This window comes from Geospiza fortis, unplaced genomic scaffold, assembly GCF_000277835.1.
Source record: "Geospiza fortis unplaced genomic scaffold, GeoFor_1.0 scaffold53, whole genome shotgun sequence".
NCBI lineage: Eukaryota > Metazoa > Chordata > Aves > Passeriformes > Thraupidae > Geospiza > Geospiza fortis.
Window position 1 is genome coordinate 7,455,259 of NW_005054305.1, and position 16,856 is coordinate 7,472,114.

The 16,856-nt window shown below is 37.5% G+C and overlaps 1 protein-coding gene across 2 annotated transcripts in view; it reads right to left on the minus strand.

Moving 5' to 3' along the window:
- PRKDC (protein kinase, DNA-activated, catalytic subunit) overlaps nt 1-16,856 on the minus strand; it is an 82,683-nt gene that overhangs the window by 25,738 nt on the left and 40,089 nt on the right. For both annotated transcript variants that reach the window (XM_005418378.3, XM_031066529.1), the window contains 17 exons: nt 16,626-16,774; nt 15,278-15,415; nt 14,962-15,081; nt 13,940-14,083; nt 13,562-13,713; nt 12,856-12,987; nt 12,284-12,395; nt 10,779-10,903; nt 10,536-10,685; nt 9,958-10,131; nt 9,021-9,119; nt 8,118-8,328; nt 7,315-7,504; nt 6,745-6,960; nt 5,375-5,487; nt 4,203-4,334; nt 2,853-3,032 (listed from right to left, as the gene is read on the minus strand). In XM_005418378.3, coding sequence (XP_005418435.3) covers nt 2,853-3,032; nt 4,203-4,334; nt 5,375-5,487; nt 6,745-6,960; nt 7,315-7,504; nt 8,118-8,328; nt 9,021-9,119; nt 9,958-10,131; nt 10,536-10,685; nt 10,779-10,903; nt 12,284-12,395; nt 12,856-12,987; nt 13,562-13,713; nt 13,940-14,083; nt 14,962-15,081; nt 15,278-15,415; nt 16,626-16,774 — 2,537 coding nt within the window. The remainder of the gene's footprint in view (nt 1-2,852; nt 3,033-4,202; nt 4,335-5,374; nt 5,488-6,744; nt 6,961-7,314; nt 7,505-8,117; nt 8,329-9,020; nt 9,120-9,957; nt 10,132-10,535; nt 10,686-10,778; nt 10,904-12,283; nt 12,396-12,855; nt 12,988-13,561; nt 13,714-13,939; nt 14,084-14,961; nt 15,082-15,277; nt 15,416-16,625; nt 16,775-16,856) is intronic.

Genomic DNA, 16,856 nt, shown 5'->3' on the forward strand with positions numbered 1-16,856 from the left:
GTCTTCTCTGAGCTGGAGGCTTTCTATGCACACACTCAGCCAGTTTTAGCACATCACAACTACCTGTTAGGCTCCTCTAGTACTGTACTCGTCTACCCTTACCTGATTTAAAGACATGACAATACTTCTCTTTAGCATATTTAACATTAGTCCAACTACAGAATAATCTCTTCTTCAGGGATAAACATTCTTGTTTAGTTGAAGTTTTTTTTTTTTTTTAATACTTAAATCACTACTCTAAATACAGGTAATAAATCAAGAAAGCAGCATGTCTATTAAATTCAGTGTTAGGTTTTTCCTTTGTTTTGTTTTCCGCTAAAGAAAAGCCACAATAATATGTTAAATAAACAGAAGAAAAAAATTCACTACATGGAAGAGGTGCAGTATAGCTTTCATTACAAGAAACAGCACCACATTTTAGAATAAAAATTAAAATCAGATTCTTGCAACACAGCATGTTCAAGGATACAATGTGAAAAGAAAGCACTGTTTGGAAATTGCAACAGGAGACTGAGAACAACCAAGTTACACTTCTTTGATAAATGACAACCACCACAGAAACTACAGAAGAGGCATCTGGCATAAGCAAACTCATGACACGACTTGAGTTGGGACTCAAAAAACCCACAGCCTCTTGCAGCTTCCCGAGTTACAGACCAGTCAGATCCCAATGAGGGGTTAGCATATATATTTCAATTACTATTAATGCAATTTCAATTAGCTGCACACGTGCCCCAGACACATTCCTTGACTGCCGGCTTTTAGGGGTTACATCAGGAACACAGTGACAACTGCACAAAAATCTAAAACCTTAAGAACAACTTTGCTAAGGTAAGGTCAAAAGCCCTTTCTCACACCACAGAAAAAAGGGTAAGAACTGTGCAAATGTAAGGATATGTCCTCCCAAACTTAAAATTTACAGACATCATCCCACATCAAAAGAGGTATCTTTCTATTTAGTGCATTTTGGTGACTATTTGATCACTTCTCAAAGCAGAGGAAATGTCCCCTGCTCCATATGCAATGAGCACTGTCTACCTGCACCACATGTTCAAAGATTAGGGAGAATGGCATCCAAGCTGGCCTGGCAGCTAAAACATTTCTAAGGCAATTATATGTTCTTCAGAGGCCAAGCATCTCTTTGGAGGCCATGTAAACTTTTGTCATGGAGTTAACTCTTTTAGTATTTCAGTTGGTCCTTAATCTGCCCTGAAAGTGAATTCCAGAGCTTCATAGTCAATTTTAACATTACATGTGTAGACAAAACTAGCTCTTTCAATCCACCAAGCTACTCTCCTGATGGGACCTGATGAACCTGTAGAAGATTAAGAAGTCAAACAAGCAGAAGGAAACTGTAAAGCAGGAAGCCTTTCTGAAACCAGCCAGTATTTATTATGCTGTTGGGATACAGGAAAGAAAAGCTGTATACTTCCAAATGACCAATCCACTAGGACCCACATGTGTGAGTCAAATGAAAGCCTTGACACTGCTGTGCTCTTGCTCACACTCTCCCAGGCTGCTCTCTTGATCAATGTGAACTCAATTCCCTACTGGGAAAAAACTTCCTCTCAGTGCTTGCAGGGTGTTTGGACTTCATGATATTGTACTTTTGTTATTGATGAGGATGGCAAGGAGATGCTCTTATTGCTCTTACAAAGTCTGTATTTTTGATGAAATTGAATCTACCTACTTCTTGAGTCTCCATTTTATGTCTATTCAGAAAAAAAAGTAGCCTAATGCAACAGTGTTATTAGCAGGGTCTAGACAGCATAATTCAACACAAATAATATCATCAAGATGGACCCAACAAATGCAGTGTCAAGAGGGAATATTAACAGATAGCTATTGTGAGATGTTGGCTCAAAAAATACCAAGACAGACCAGAAAAATCCCCATAGTATTTGACCTTTTATGCAGCTGCACAGAAAAAAAGTAAACAAGAAATTACATTTTTTCAGATGTGTAATTACAAGTACTAAGAAGCAAAGTTTCTCTCTGTTTACAAAGCTAGTTCAAACTAAAATGGTTCTCTTGTATTTGGAAGGATACCTACTGTCACAAAGTATTTAAATTTCCATAACAAAAAAGAAACCATCAGCTGCCACTGAAAAAAAGATTCCTTTGAGAGCCAGGAATCACAACATCAATACAGTTGATAAGAATCATTAAATACAGTGACAGTGGGTATTTAACAGGTGCTGGGACAATGTTTTTTTATCTCTCTGAAAACTGGGTTAAAAGACTGGGTTAAAATTCACAATCTATTCCAGGTCAGTATATTCTCACAACAGAAAGACTCGTGTTTCCTCTCCACTGAAAAAACTGTGGTGCACCCACTCATCCTCTGGTGAGCCCTACCTTCATTACTGGAAATCCCCAGACAACTACTTCGGGGGACTAATTTGAAAAAAATAAACAAGAGAGACTAACAACAAACGGTCTGACAGCTACTGATATCCTCAAGACATCAAAGAATTCCTCAGTAAGCACTTCCCAGAAACAGGAAGATAAGCACAACACCCACAGAACCCTTTCAATTGTTCTCAATTCCCACTTCAATTGAAATAGCTTTCATTTGTAATCAACCCTCTTCTTGTTATTGATGCAATTAAAACATTACAAGGTGACTCAAACTCTAGAGATCAGAAATGTAGAAACCTTGAAAAATCAGTTCAGAGGTATCAATTACCTTGTTCACCTTAAGTGTCACTTGAAATACCCATTTGGTTAACAATTCTCCTTCCATCTCTGTCTAAACTTCAGTGACAGTATTTGACCTTCACTACCCTGGGTTTATCACACATTCAGACACATTATATCCAGTTACTTTCATGTCATATATCAGGATTTACCTGGATGCAAGCAATGAAGGGTGGAAAGTATGACAGGCTCATACTGAGGAAATTATTGAAGTCGTTCAGCAGCTTCTGGACAATGGCGTTTTTCTCAGAAGGGTTTTTAGATTTTTTTACCTCATGAAAAATTCCACTAAACAAACTGCTGAAAAGTAGCTTAGCAAACGTTGGATCTTTCTGTGAATGACAATAAAAACAGTAAGGCCACTGAACTTTGCTGTGACACAACAGACTGTTAAATAAAATTAAAAGATATGACCCACCCTGTACCTAATCCCTAGGCACGCTTTGGGAGTGGACTATTTAAACTGGCATGCATCTCACCTATGTTGGGAATTACTGTACTACACATTCAAACACCATTTTAATTCTTCTACTTAAAGAAACTCTAAGGCAATGCAGATTTTCAGGCCAGAGTGTCAGTGGAGAGGGTGGAATTTGCAATTTTCACATGCTCACAACTCCCAGTTATGAACCAGGAACCAGACACCAAATATCATGTTAGGGATACCACAGTCCATGACGTGAGTTTCAGGAAAAAAAGAAGACATCAATATGTGAGGAGACCTGGTCCTAAAACTTGAGGCAGACAGACAGACTGTCTGTACAGACAGACAGTTTCATCTGAGATTTTTCCTCGCATTTTTTCAATCCAGAAACACATTTGTGTGTGCAACATAATCCTATGCATCTTGGTCTATCATGGGTCTGTAATTTGGTCTAACTCTTTATCTAACACTCCACTCGTGAGTGTGCTACTTCCATCCTTTACAGAGAGATAAGGGACTATCAAAAGTAATGAAACACAAAGGTAATCAGGAAGACTGTGACTTCCCAAAGGCTGTAAAATGGGATTCAGTCTACTGTTGAGTTCAGTACAGTTTCTACCACTCTCATGTAGGAAAAGGAATATTAGATCAGCTTTACTGAGCAGACTGAGTCCAGTCTTAGTCATACTAAGTTCATTTGTGTTTTTACAAGTCTGTGACAGACATATAATAGAAGAGAAATGGCTGTTTTGTTACTGAACTGAGAGATGTCCTTTGCAATAATGTCTGCAGAGACCACCATTTGTTTCTCAAGCAGAGGAACCTGTAGGAAATGGACAACAGCTGGTGTATCCAGTCCTCAACTGCTCAGGTGAGGGAAGAAACAAAGCCTCTTCTCTGAGCACTGCACCAGCACAGGGACAGGAGAAACACTCCCTCAAAACAGAGTCTTTAAATGTGTATCACAGTGGTTGACTGCAAAGCTACAAATCCATTTTCAAACTGGTTGCCTAGCTACATGATGCGTTCCCTACAGAACCAGAAAACTTCACAAACGACCTTTGAAAAGCAGACAGACCTGGGCAAGGCCCTGCAGAGGGGCAATGAGACTGCAGTATTCAATCTGGATGTCAGGAAGGTCTCCCACTCGGTAACTTCTGTACAAAGTAACCTGGGCATCATACTTCATCTTCAGCTCAGATTTTATCTCCTGAAATGCATTAATCATGTAAAAAAAGAGTTAGGAAATGGCCTCAAGCTTTGCCAGGAGAGGTTTAAATTAGATATTATGAAAAATATGAAAAAAAATTTTACTGAAGGAGTGGTCAGGCATTGGAACAAACCTCCCACAGAAGTGGAGGAAACACCATCAGTGGAAGTGTTTAAAAGACAGGGGATTTTGTTGGTTGTATTTTGGATTGCCATACAGAACACATTTACAGGTTCTCTCTTGTAGGCTGGGAGGAAATGGTACCTTTAGCCTGCAAGTAAACATAAATGGGCTAAAATAGGTGCTTGTGTGGTTCTTCCAGACATAAGTTCTGTTTACACAGTTGTCTGCATCTGCAGAGTATTACAGGAGTGTCTCAAACTGGTAGCTCTCAATCCTGGGTTCCTGCTCTTGGGACTAAATACTATCATTTTTTGACAATAATGTGTGCTAGTTTTAGTAACAGCGATGTCTGAAAAACTGCTACAGAGCTTAAAAACACTTAGATTTATTGCAGGTACATAACACAACCAGAAAACCCACAAAGTAGTAAGTTTCTGGCCTTGAGAAACACTCAGCAAATGATTATTACTGACATTACCTCAGGTTACAAGTTCAAACCAGTTCTGGGTAGTCCATCAGCTGTACCACATTTTTGAGTTCACCTTTAGACACTGGATAATGTTCTCCAACAGTTTCTGCAGTGTATTGCAGCTCTAAGGCTCCTAGTTTCCAGAATGACAACTGTAAAGGGCTTCCCAATAACTGTTAGGGACTCCCATCACATAAAATCATTTAATGCATTTTAAGTGGTAGACTGGAAGTGTTATCATCCAGCTCTTTTCTCACCCATGCTAAGTAACATCATTTAGCTTTAGGGCCATAAATAGCATTATTTCCAAATTAAACCTTCTAAAGCTCTTAAAGTAGCAACCAGTACCTTACACCTACCACTTCTTCCCGAAGGTACTACAAGAGATGAAGTACAAGACTGCAAATGCATTGAGACTTGAAGTTTTAAACCCATTTGGATTGACTACCTTTTCTCTTTTCTGTTCAGCCAGACTTTTTCTGGCATAAATCAGACTGAGTTTGTCTTGGTCCTTCAAGAAACGTCTCCGAAGTCTTAGAATTTCTGCTCTTTCTTCCATACCTAAGGAACATATGATCATGTCCACAGCTTTTCCTTTCAGATTTAAGGCAAAAGCATCATATAAAAACAAACACCATCTTTGTATTTACTAGCAAGTAAATACAAAGCCTTTCAACAAGCTAGTCAATGACAAAAAATTAAGTTGCTCTTAGGAGAAGAGATATTAAGCATTTATATAGAGACTTTAGGTGCATGGATGAGGTATAAAGATCAAACTATTGTACAGGGAAAGACCCTAAAACTCATGAACAAAAATGCCCCATACGCCAGATTTATTTTAAGCTCTCAAAGGCATGCATGGCATTTGCACTCTATTCCAGAAAGTATATAACTCCCTAAGTAAAGGCGTGCTAAAAGATATTAAAATATTGTTTAGTATGAATATTGTACTGTAGTGTTTTTTAAGTACGATTACAGAACTGCCACTGGATCAACTCCTGCTCAGGACAGTTATGGGGAAAGGCCACTTAACTGACTGTCAGCTCAGTCCACTTCCTAGAAAAGGAGAGTGAGCAAACAAAAACATACTACTGTAACTGGTATTCTCCAGGGTAGAAGACCAGGGATTACCTGGAAGGTAGACTGACCTCTCTATTTCTGTAGCTCTGCATGAACTGCATTCTATTAGTCATAACTGCCCTGAAACACCTCTCAGGTACTGAAAAGGTTGATCTTTATAACTCTGCATGAACTCCTAATGTCATCCTCTTGGTCAAAATTTTAATGGCAATGTAGACAAGGATTAAAGAGGGAGAAGGACTCTAAGTTACTTCAGAGCAGTACTGATATTTTTTACTTATTTACTGTGTGGAAGGAGTATTCTCAGAAAAAAGCAAGGACTTCTAATGACAGATTGCAAAATGTTGGAGATCATGTCAGCACAGCTGAAATGGTTTAGAAAATACACTTAAAGAGATCTCTTCTTTAAAGAGTTAAATTTAAAACAGAAGGGTCAGAACTGTCTGATATTCATGCTGTGATCCTGTTAGGGAGAGGTAGGAATGCAGAGATCACACTGACTGTTTTCTCATCCAGCCAGTTCTTTCAATGAGCAACATATAATTTTACAATTCCTAGCACAGTCGTAGTTTTTTGTCACATGTTATGTATCATCACACACTCCTGGAAACAAAATCTCTCAAGGTGAACCTCAACTGGGCTGTCTCAAAGACAATGGGCTGCCAGCCAAATAACTGACAAGGATGGTTTATAAAAGTGTACTAATTGCATGGAAATTGCACAGTAAGGCTTACAGACCTTTAGTTTTGCTGTCCACTTCATCTCCAGGCAAACCCAATGTTTTTTTCCCAAAATCTGGCCCCACTGGTTTAAAGGTTGCTTGTTTAAATTTTTCACTCCTTTTGCTAACCAACAGCATGGATGAAGACAAGGATTCGGAGGATGAAGGAACTGCATACTCTGCCAATGTGTCAATGCTACTTCCAGTTAGCCAATTAAAAGAACTTCTACCACCTGTAAAAAGAAATTGCCAAAAAACTCTATCATACTCAGATATAAATAAAATGAAAACATCTCTGAGGCAGGTATTTTTTCTCTCCCAAAAATATAATTTCCTAGTGTTTAAGAGCAGAACAGATTTCAAGCTGCTAGGTAAGACAGCGTTTCTTTAACATTAGGCAGAACATAAAATATGTATGGACTAATAAAAATGTGATTTTTTTTTTCTCGTATCACACGAAAGAAAAGCCCTGGAAAACAAAATACTAAACATATTTACACTTTTATATTAAAAAATCATATGCAGCAGAAATTACTTCACTCCTACAGCAAAAAAGAACATTTCAGAAAACACTGTTCTGGACTTACTGCCATGCTGTGTAGGTGTAAATTCATATTGCCTTTGGGTAGCCCTCACTTGCCCACGGACTGACCCAGAAGGAGAAAGGGATCGTTCCTGTGACAAATTCCTGTGGGTACTTGGAGAAGCCTGAGTCTCCACAAACATTGGTGTGAGCACAGTGCTTCGGTAACGCCAGCTGGAATCAACTACAAAGTCCTATGAACAAAGAAAGATTTTAAGAAGAACAATAAAGATGGAGGATTTCTGCATTTCTTCATTGAGCCGGATGACAGAAATTACAGTCCAGAAATCGAAACCCTCTCCCATGTATAGGGGCAAAATTTGACTATATATAAAAGTAACCCCAACAAACCACAAACATGTAGAAGTTCTCCATAGCTCAGTAAAAAAAGCTCATTAACTTAGACTGGTCAGCTGAGGACTGATTTACAGCTCTTGCACCAGTATTCCTGTTTCTTGACAGTATTTCTCCAGTTGATGCTGCTTCTCTCTGCTATCCTCTTTTTAGCATTTCAGTACTCTACAAATCAACTATTCTTGGTGTATTATTTTAATTAAATATACTATATATTAAATATACTATATATTATAATTAAATATTTTTTCAAAGAAAGTACAATTATTGCCCCCACAAAATCATCAAACTTCTGATATTGTGCACAACTCATAACTGCTGCACCTGTTAACTCTGGAGCACAAAACACTTGGAAAAATCTCCTTCATTATGCCATTCTTTTCTAAGTTGTAACTACATTAAAGAGCAGAATTTGTCACATAGTTGCAAACAGAACAACCCACTACAATTCACCTGAAACTTGCATTCTGACAGTGGATGCTCAAATATTTTTCTGGAATAATCCGGGCTCTTGCTAGTCATTTCAAGCAGAAAATTTGTGATTAGACTCAAGTAATGTGTTTCAGTCTTGGTGGAATAGAAAGAACTTAACAATGACAGCATGCGGTCAAGAGTATTTGTGGGCAGCCTTGTCTCATGACTCCAAAAATTCCTAACAATTAACCTGTAAAGGCAAAGAATAAAGTTATTCTTGGTTACTTTCAAACAGAATCACCCCCCACCACTGACTTCTAAAAAAGCCAAGTTGAAAAGGGAAAAAAACCCCAAACCCACCAGCAAAAAACCCCAAAACAATAAGCTGTTAAGGCCTTAAACTAACACTTTCATGACAATAATCTTCCATTGAATTACACTGAATTCCTCATTAATCTACCATGTTCTGCGCCTCATATAAAAGGTTAACTCTGAAAAAATTATTTCTGTCAAGTTTTTTCCTTTTGAGAAGTGCTATGGATGGAGAAGCACCAATATGTCCTCTTTCATCTTTTGCTTCATCAAAAGAATTTCTAAAAATCCAACATTTAATCTACTGTTGTGTGCTTGTGTATAGCAGGGTCCTCCGTGTTCAAAAACTCCAGAACATTAATGCAGAATTAGGTTTAACATCATGAAACAACCTCACCACGGCTTAGAAATTCATTCAAATGCTTCACCTACACTTGGTGTAACACCATGGGATGAAATTTCATAAATTAACTTATTTTAAGAAAAGGAAATGGTATTATCTCAGTGTTGCTCTTTTATATAGAAATACTTAAAAAAACCTCTAAGGGGATCAACTCTTTTGCTATAAACAAAGTAAGAGAAATGGAGGGATTTTTATTTCAGACAGTTATCACAACACTCTTTACTCACTGCAGTTCAGCATTTTCATCAATCAGTCCTTGAAGCAGCATTTCTTTTGCCACTTTGAGTATCTCCCGAGAATCATCATCTGCTTGACTTTCTGGATCACTGATGGTGGGAGAAAAATATCTCTTAATGACTTCCCTCAAATAATCCATAGCAAAATAAGAGGATGAGGATGGTGGGACAAAAAGGAGGAATATACCCTCTGATAAAAATCTCAACTTGGCACAATAACATAACATGAGGTCTTCCTTGCCAAAAATGCCTTATATCTCCACTACTAATAAAATAAATTATCTAATAAGCTAATGTTAGGTATTGATTATGAAGTTTGCAAGGTTGAATCTGAAAAAAACAGGCAGAGAATGCTTTTCACAAGTGATGCTGGAGTAAAGATTGACTGTACCTTTTCTTCGCAATAAATGTTCATTCAAAGAGTTATCTTGGGAAAACACACATAAAACCCAAATAAGTCAGATAATTCAACAGCAACCCACTTGTCAAACTGAGTATGTGCCTGTTCCCTATTTTAAGGGGTCAAACAGAAAGACCATTTAAGATCTACCAGATCTAAGTGATCCTGATCACACCCATGTGCCTTAATCTATCTTCTAGCTAAAAGCAAATTTCTTTAATGTATAATTTTCACTAGTTACAAATTCCAGCAACAAGAAAAAAAGCTGGAGCATCAAAGTTAAGACCTCTTATGCCATCCTGCTGTGGTGATGCAAAATGCTAGTTCTGGTCCAAGTATTTATCCCTTACTGGAAGTGATAAATTTGTCACACCAAAGGCCAGAGCCAGTTAGGCAAATCACAGACTCTATTCTTCTGACAAGTGGAAAAATCTCTCACCAAGGAACATGAAGTGGAAGACTGTTACAAACACTTTCACTCTGCCTGTGACAAACCCCCGAAAGACAACATCTGCAGTGAACACATACCTGTAATTATCATAAATCCACATCAGGATATCATACATGCGCTGTCGACATATTACAGAAGGGTGAGAAATGAACCCTGTCACTCCAGGCAGAAGCTCTTTAAGTTCCAGTGGTTTTAATTTAGACAGCATCTTGTGCACTATATCCAAACAAACCCTTTGTCTTTCATCATCCCTGAAAGAAGAGAGGAAAAAAAAATTACATTGCTTTTCTCATCACTGCTACATACAGAAGGAGAAGATCAGTTTATGTTTTAACAATATTTAGTTTTGCATAAAGGGCTTTAGGTAAACACTTTTGCACTCAGTCTAAGAGTAAGAATATAAATAAACTAATACAAACTACAGAAATTGACATTCCACTGGTGTTTCACCCTAAGGCTATTTTAGAGGTGTTCATTCATTTTTCACAATGAGCTAACCATCTTAACTCCCAGATTACATCAGCTCAAATTTGGGAAACAATGACCAAAAAGTGAAGGGGAATTATAAATGCTTCTGAATGTAAAAATGTTGTGGGCAGCAAAGAAAATGCTATCAAGAAACTTGAACTACCATCATCATCACATGACTACTTACCTATGATTCATGATCTGGATAAAGTCTTTACTCCTTAACTGCAAGTGGAGATCAGGAATTTCTTCAGCCCGGCACATTATTACTTCCAGACAATAGGTTTTCATCACACCATGAAGTTTGGGTATCAAAAAGAATACTGCATTCATAAACCTTAACATAACCAGAAGCCCACAAAGAAAAGCAAGTTATTCTCTATTCTTCCTCTAGATTTACAGTCAACATACCACATAAATCATGACATACCTGTCAGCAAGAGGTGGAAAATTCTTAACAACTTTATTCAAGCATTGAATAAATTTATCATGTTGTGTGTTTTGATGATGCTTCAGTTGTTTTATAACACAATCATAAACTGGATCTTCAAGTATCTGAAAATGAGAAAGACAGTAAGACCAGGATACTCATGAAAATCATAACCACCTTAATGAAACATGGTTTTAGTGCTATACTGTTTGATTCTCGTGCATTTCACTAAGCGAGAGCCAGCCAACTTATCTTAACCTTTATGGCGCTTCATGGGTCCTGTATAGCTCTGCCTGGCTAAAACACATGACTGCAACTTAAAAATATATTTGTGAGCTCCCTTTCATTGGTTTGGAACACCTCAATTGTGTAATACAAGTTGCTTAGTGTGCTTGTGTACATAATAAACAGCTTCTCATTCAGTATAGAAGATTTCAACTAATGAATGTAAAAAAATTAGACATTTTTATTAAAAGGTGAAAAACAACCAGCAACCTGTAACTAACATCAAAGGAATAAGCGTTGTTCAGGATAAAACTTAAACCATCTTTGCTCATTTATTCAAAATACTGCTTATAATGGAACTTGAAAGACTGAGAAAGACTTAACAAAGATTCATGAAACATGCTCTACAAACTTTGACAGAACAACCAGAATGCAATTAAGTGGGGAAAGAAGCGAGGATAATAAGGAAAGAAGGAAGAATAACCTACAAGGTCTGGCTAATACTCCACTTAGCCAACATCTTGGTATTTTTCTCTCCAACAGCAGTCACAGAATTATATTTAGGGGGAACACATGACCCTGGCTGTGTTTTGTCCTCCTTTTCTCTTACACAACCCAACAAACATTTGTCATTAGATTAAGGATCTTTGTGTGTACATTGCTGTCTCCTGCATTTAGAACCTGTCCACGACATTTTTTGTGCATGAATTTACCTAATTTCCCTTTGAATCTGCTGATCTGCTTACCCCTAACACCTCTTCTGGCACCAAACTCCAGAAGTTCCCAAACAATTGTGCAGAGAATTACTTCTAGCATATGTCTCAAACTGACTTCTGTGATCACCAAGCACAATCTCTCAGTTCTAGCACCGCAGGATTTGGTGAGTAACAGTTTTGCACTCACCTTATCCACTACCTATAAAATAACTGGTCTCAGATACAGTTATTCAAAAGGTAGTTCCAAACCTCCCAACCTGTTCTCCTTTTCATCTTAAAACCCCCAACTTTAAAACATACTGTGCTAGTGTTGCTGGCTGGCAAAAGTTGAACAAAGCCTCAGAAAGAGATCATTCACTGTCAGCTCCAAAAGAGCAAGGCAAAAACTCTGCACTTAGTCTGCCCTCAAATTCTTTTCTTGTTGAGTTAGTAGTTTGAATTTTTAATTATTCTGACCACTGAGTTTTAAATACATTCATTTTTGGATCTGAATTGAGTAGTCATATTAAAGATTAATATAAAATTAAGACAGGAAAGGTCAAATGCAAAATAGAGTTCACTTACATTTTCTCTCTCAGCAATGTATTGAAGAGCAAGTCCCAAAACTTCTGCTGCAGCTGCATAAACTTCTCTATACTTTAGTAGGCCCATGTTGCTGGTCAAAGCTTGAAAATACCTAGCACAAAAGATAGATCTGCTGTAAGCCACTGCTCCAGCACACAACTTTAAACTGAAGCAAAAAATTCATACGAGCTGCCCACAGTCACAGTGACTGCTTTCAGAAGAGCTGAATACAGTACAACATGCATTTTCCACTTGCAGTGTCTCAAATCTCTGCTTTAGCAATTCCTGACTCCGAATTTCCACAAACTGCAGCCTGGCACCCACTGTAGAAAAGGGTACAACCTTCTAGATACTTTCCCAAATAAATGTGGTCTGCAATTTGTAGATAGGGAAGTATTGCTATATATATATATATATACACACACATATATATGTATGGCAAATATTATTTGCCAGATGATAGCAAAGGATTCCAAAGAACAAGCTCCCACACCTCCTGTTGACAAATTAAACTTGCTCTCTTTGGCTTAAAATTTTTTTCAAGATCATTCACAAAAAACTGCATTTCTCACCTGGCACGATCTATTTCACACTTTGGGTCAAAGGGTGGCAAATTGTTAGCTAGAACAATTCCCAGCAGCTGAATTCCCACTGAATTATCCTTTGTATCAGGGTCTCCACTAGAAAACTTTTGAAATATTAAACTGTTGGATAAAAACACAAAAGCAATGATATACATGAAAACCCCAAAACGGAGACACCGTAAGTCATTCACTGTCTTTGTATACAGGGATTTACATGCACACATACAGCCCATCAAAGAGATATTGTCAGAAAGCAGTAGATATTTAGCTTCAATGAAGAAGCCTTTGCAAAGAAACCCACACCAAAACAACTGAAAAGAGATTGTAAGCCCACACAAATGCTTGTGACATGTTCACAAGCATTGCAGACAGCACAAGTCTTAATAAGACAGCACCAATATTCAGTGATAACATTCAAAACTTCAAATAAAAAATGTCTTTGCAGAGATTACTCCTGCTTTTGTTGCTGCTGCTATAACCTTTTATGTGTTTTCCCATGTATCTCTCCTTGTTGTTTTACAAATTAATTTACAATCTTTAGAGAGTTTAGTTCTGAAGTTCTGCTGTTCACTGTAGGGACAAAAAGTTTACTATTGCAGCTGAATTTACCTAATTTACCTTCCCATGCCTTTTGATACCATTCACTTATATTTTTGATATATTGATAAAGGAAAGCAATTGTCCAAGTGCTTACCTGTAAGGTATGGAGAGACAGTTCTTCCAACACTCTATAACAGTTTTTATGATTTCCAGATTGTGCCTGAACACAGCTCTTTTTGGGTGAAATGCATTCTTCATTAAGAATTCAAGCAATCTGTTAGCCAAAATCTCATCCTTAATATTCCCCTACAAAAACCAGGACCAAAAATAAACATAGTGACTCTGAGAAGACATATATTGTTTTATGAAAGCAAGTAAGTAAACAATTTATGTTTGAAGTTAATATGCAAAAGAATTGTAAAATGTAAAAGTGGACTGATGCATACAATTATTTAAGAGCATAAAAACAAATTCAATCATTCTTTACCAAACAGTCACAATAACAATAAAAATTAATTTCATAATTCCTTACTTTGGGAGTGGCTACACTCGTCCAGGAAAGGATTGTAGCTACTATTTCTACTACCATGTAATGAATCCCTTCCCCTCCATTATTTCCAGAAACAACAAGCTGCAGCAATGGACCAAGCCAGTGCTTTGCATAAGGCCGGAATACCTACAGGGAATCAAAGAAAAAGTACAAATTACCCAATTATTTAGCAACCTGTTGTTCAATGAACATTAGTGGTAAGACTGCTAAACCAACCTCTTTAGGACTTTGCTCAAACCCTGAGGAAACAACCATAAACATTTTAAAATAAAAAGTATCCATAGCTACATTTCTCACTTTTGCTTAGAAATCTTTAACCATAGAAAGTGAATTATTTCACTAGAGCACAGACAGTATGGCTCTCCCTTAGAATATCTGTCTGTAAAGGATTTGAAAGGGTATGTCATTCATCTACCCTTCCTCTTCAGAGAGCTTTACTAAGAAAGTAGCGTTGAACAGATATAAAGGTTATTGAATTAATCCTGAAATTCAGCATTTTTGGATTTGGAATATTCCAGACAGAATCATTATACTTTAAAATCATTGTATGAAGTAGGTTGAGAATGTTTTACCCAAGAATGAGAGTTGGAAAACCTTGCTTCTCAAGCAAACACATGTTGTGCTATCTTAGTATCTTTCTGCAACAAGGACACCATTTAGCTCAAAGTGTTTCTATAGGACTCATCTGTGCCCACTAATAAAACATTGTATTTGCTCCTGTGAAGATGGAAAGTATAATCAACCCCACCTCTTGCCTAGTATCAATGAATACACTACTTGTGTTTCCAGAAGAGACACACTGTGGACATCCTCTAGTTATAGAATATGGGAGAAGAAGTATTGATAATGCATTGAAAATACTTGCACTATCTGGAATTTTGGGCCATAAATGCATTCCCTTTTATCAAGGCAAACTACTCAATTTGAATGCCCCAAAGGTCTCAGTTGAAATATTTTACCCTGCAAGTGTTACACATTTGATATTATGAATAAAAATTACTCACATCCTCAGTATTAACAATTAGTTTTGCTATGAAGAGGCGAATATTTAATGGTACTGATGGGTTTCCTAATTTGCCATGAAGAAATTTCATCCAAAGAGGAAGATCTACTGGAACTGTCCCCTGAAATTTAGAACAGATGAGCAAAAATCAAATCATGTCTTGTACACAACAGGCTTACCAACTCAAAAAGCTCCAAGCTCACACTACCCAGGTTTCTCTATAATATAGCCAAGAAAATAAATTAAGGGAATCAATCATGACTCTCTTTTCTTGGAAGTATTAATAGAAAAATGCCAACTTTTTAGTTAATACTGGCCTCCTCCACTTTGGGTGTGATCTGGTTCCTCTCCATATGTTTAATCAGAGAGGTCATAGAAGCCATACATTCATGTTGGTTGAATTCATCCATTTCCAGTTCCATCTCATCATTTAAAACCTTGTATTCTGTGGGCTCCTGAAAAAAAAAAGGTGTTACTACGGTTAATAACAGCACTGTGTTTTCTTTTAAATCCCAATCGTGCCATGAGTCATTCTGATCTTATCTGTGCTTAGATTTGGCTACACACTCAGTGTGTGCAACTGGGATTACATTGATTACATCAAATGTGTTGTTCAAACAGACACCTCCCAAATGCATGCACCAGGTCTGCACATTCTTTACTTTTTGTGCCAACAGATGCCAACTTTATGTTACTCTGACTTTACTACCTGCCAGGACAGGTGTGGCAAATGCTGAAAGCAGGAGGAGTTAAGCTGAACCTCCAAGAAATAATCTCATTTCATAGCTCAAAGAATATATGAACACCTCTATTTTTATGGATGTGTTGTTTCACACTGACCAGCATCTGCAGCAGCTGTCTTTTACTACACAGAGTAAAAGAAAATTGTTTAGTTAGAAATTACAACATTACTAGGCAAACTAGAAGCATACTTCCTATCTCGCTTAACTTCCCTGCAGCTAAAACACCCCCTTGCTCCAAAACATGGAAACAGTTATCTTCACCAATGTTGACAGTTCTTTTGACAGATTGTGTCTTCAGTATCTATGATACTTTTACAAGCTTTGTTTCTTAGCACATATCTATTCTAACACCATTACTGTTGCATCCTTCTGCATTCCTTGATTGCAGAAGGAACACAACCTCAAGTCTTTGCTGAAAGAACAACATTTAATATCTCCCAAGAGCAACAGTTAAATACAAGGTGCCACAACAACAGAAAAAGAAAAATAATTGTTTGATTATTTATTTTATCCAAGTGATACAGCCAGTTCTGTCACAGACCAATCAAAGGGGGAAATGAGGAAACCAGATGCCTAACAGCAAAACATAACCATCAGAGGATGGTTATGCATCAGAGGAAGGTTATGTGCCTGAGTGCAGTACAAACCATCTTTTTACAACTCAGGCTGGACTTCACTCACACAACTCAGCTTTAGAAACCCAATGGAGCATTATTTTTCTTCAGCTGTAGACAGTGGAGAGGAAAAAAGAAAAGTGACAGAAACCAGCTCAAGTCCCCTCCCTCATCTTCTGGAGGAACCCATTCTCAATCAGGTAGAACAAATACAGAAGACTATAAATTTCTCTTTCTCAACCCCAATAAATGTATGCAATTCCTCAAAAACATAAAACTTTCTCACAGTACATAAGTCACTACATTACCTTTCTCCTGAAACGAGTGCTGCCAGCTGTAACGTCTTGGGAGCTGTAAGAAAAGCCTTGGACTCCAGTAGAAAAATCAAACTGACTCATTTCCTCACTCAAACTGCTATCCATCATGTATGATGAAGAAGCTAAATACTTGGGTTCATCTAGACAGGAAAGAAGAACAGTCCATTAATCAAGGTAATTATGAGAAACAAGCCTTTACTGCCCACTAAAACTTGAGGGTAG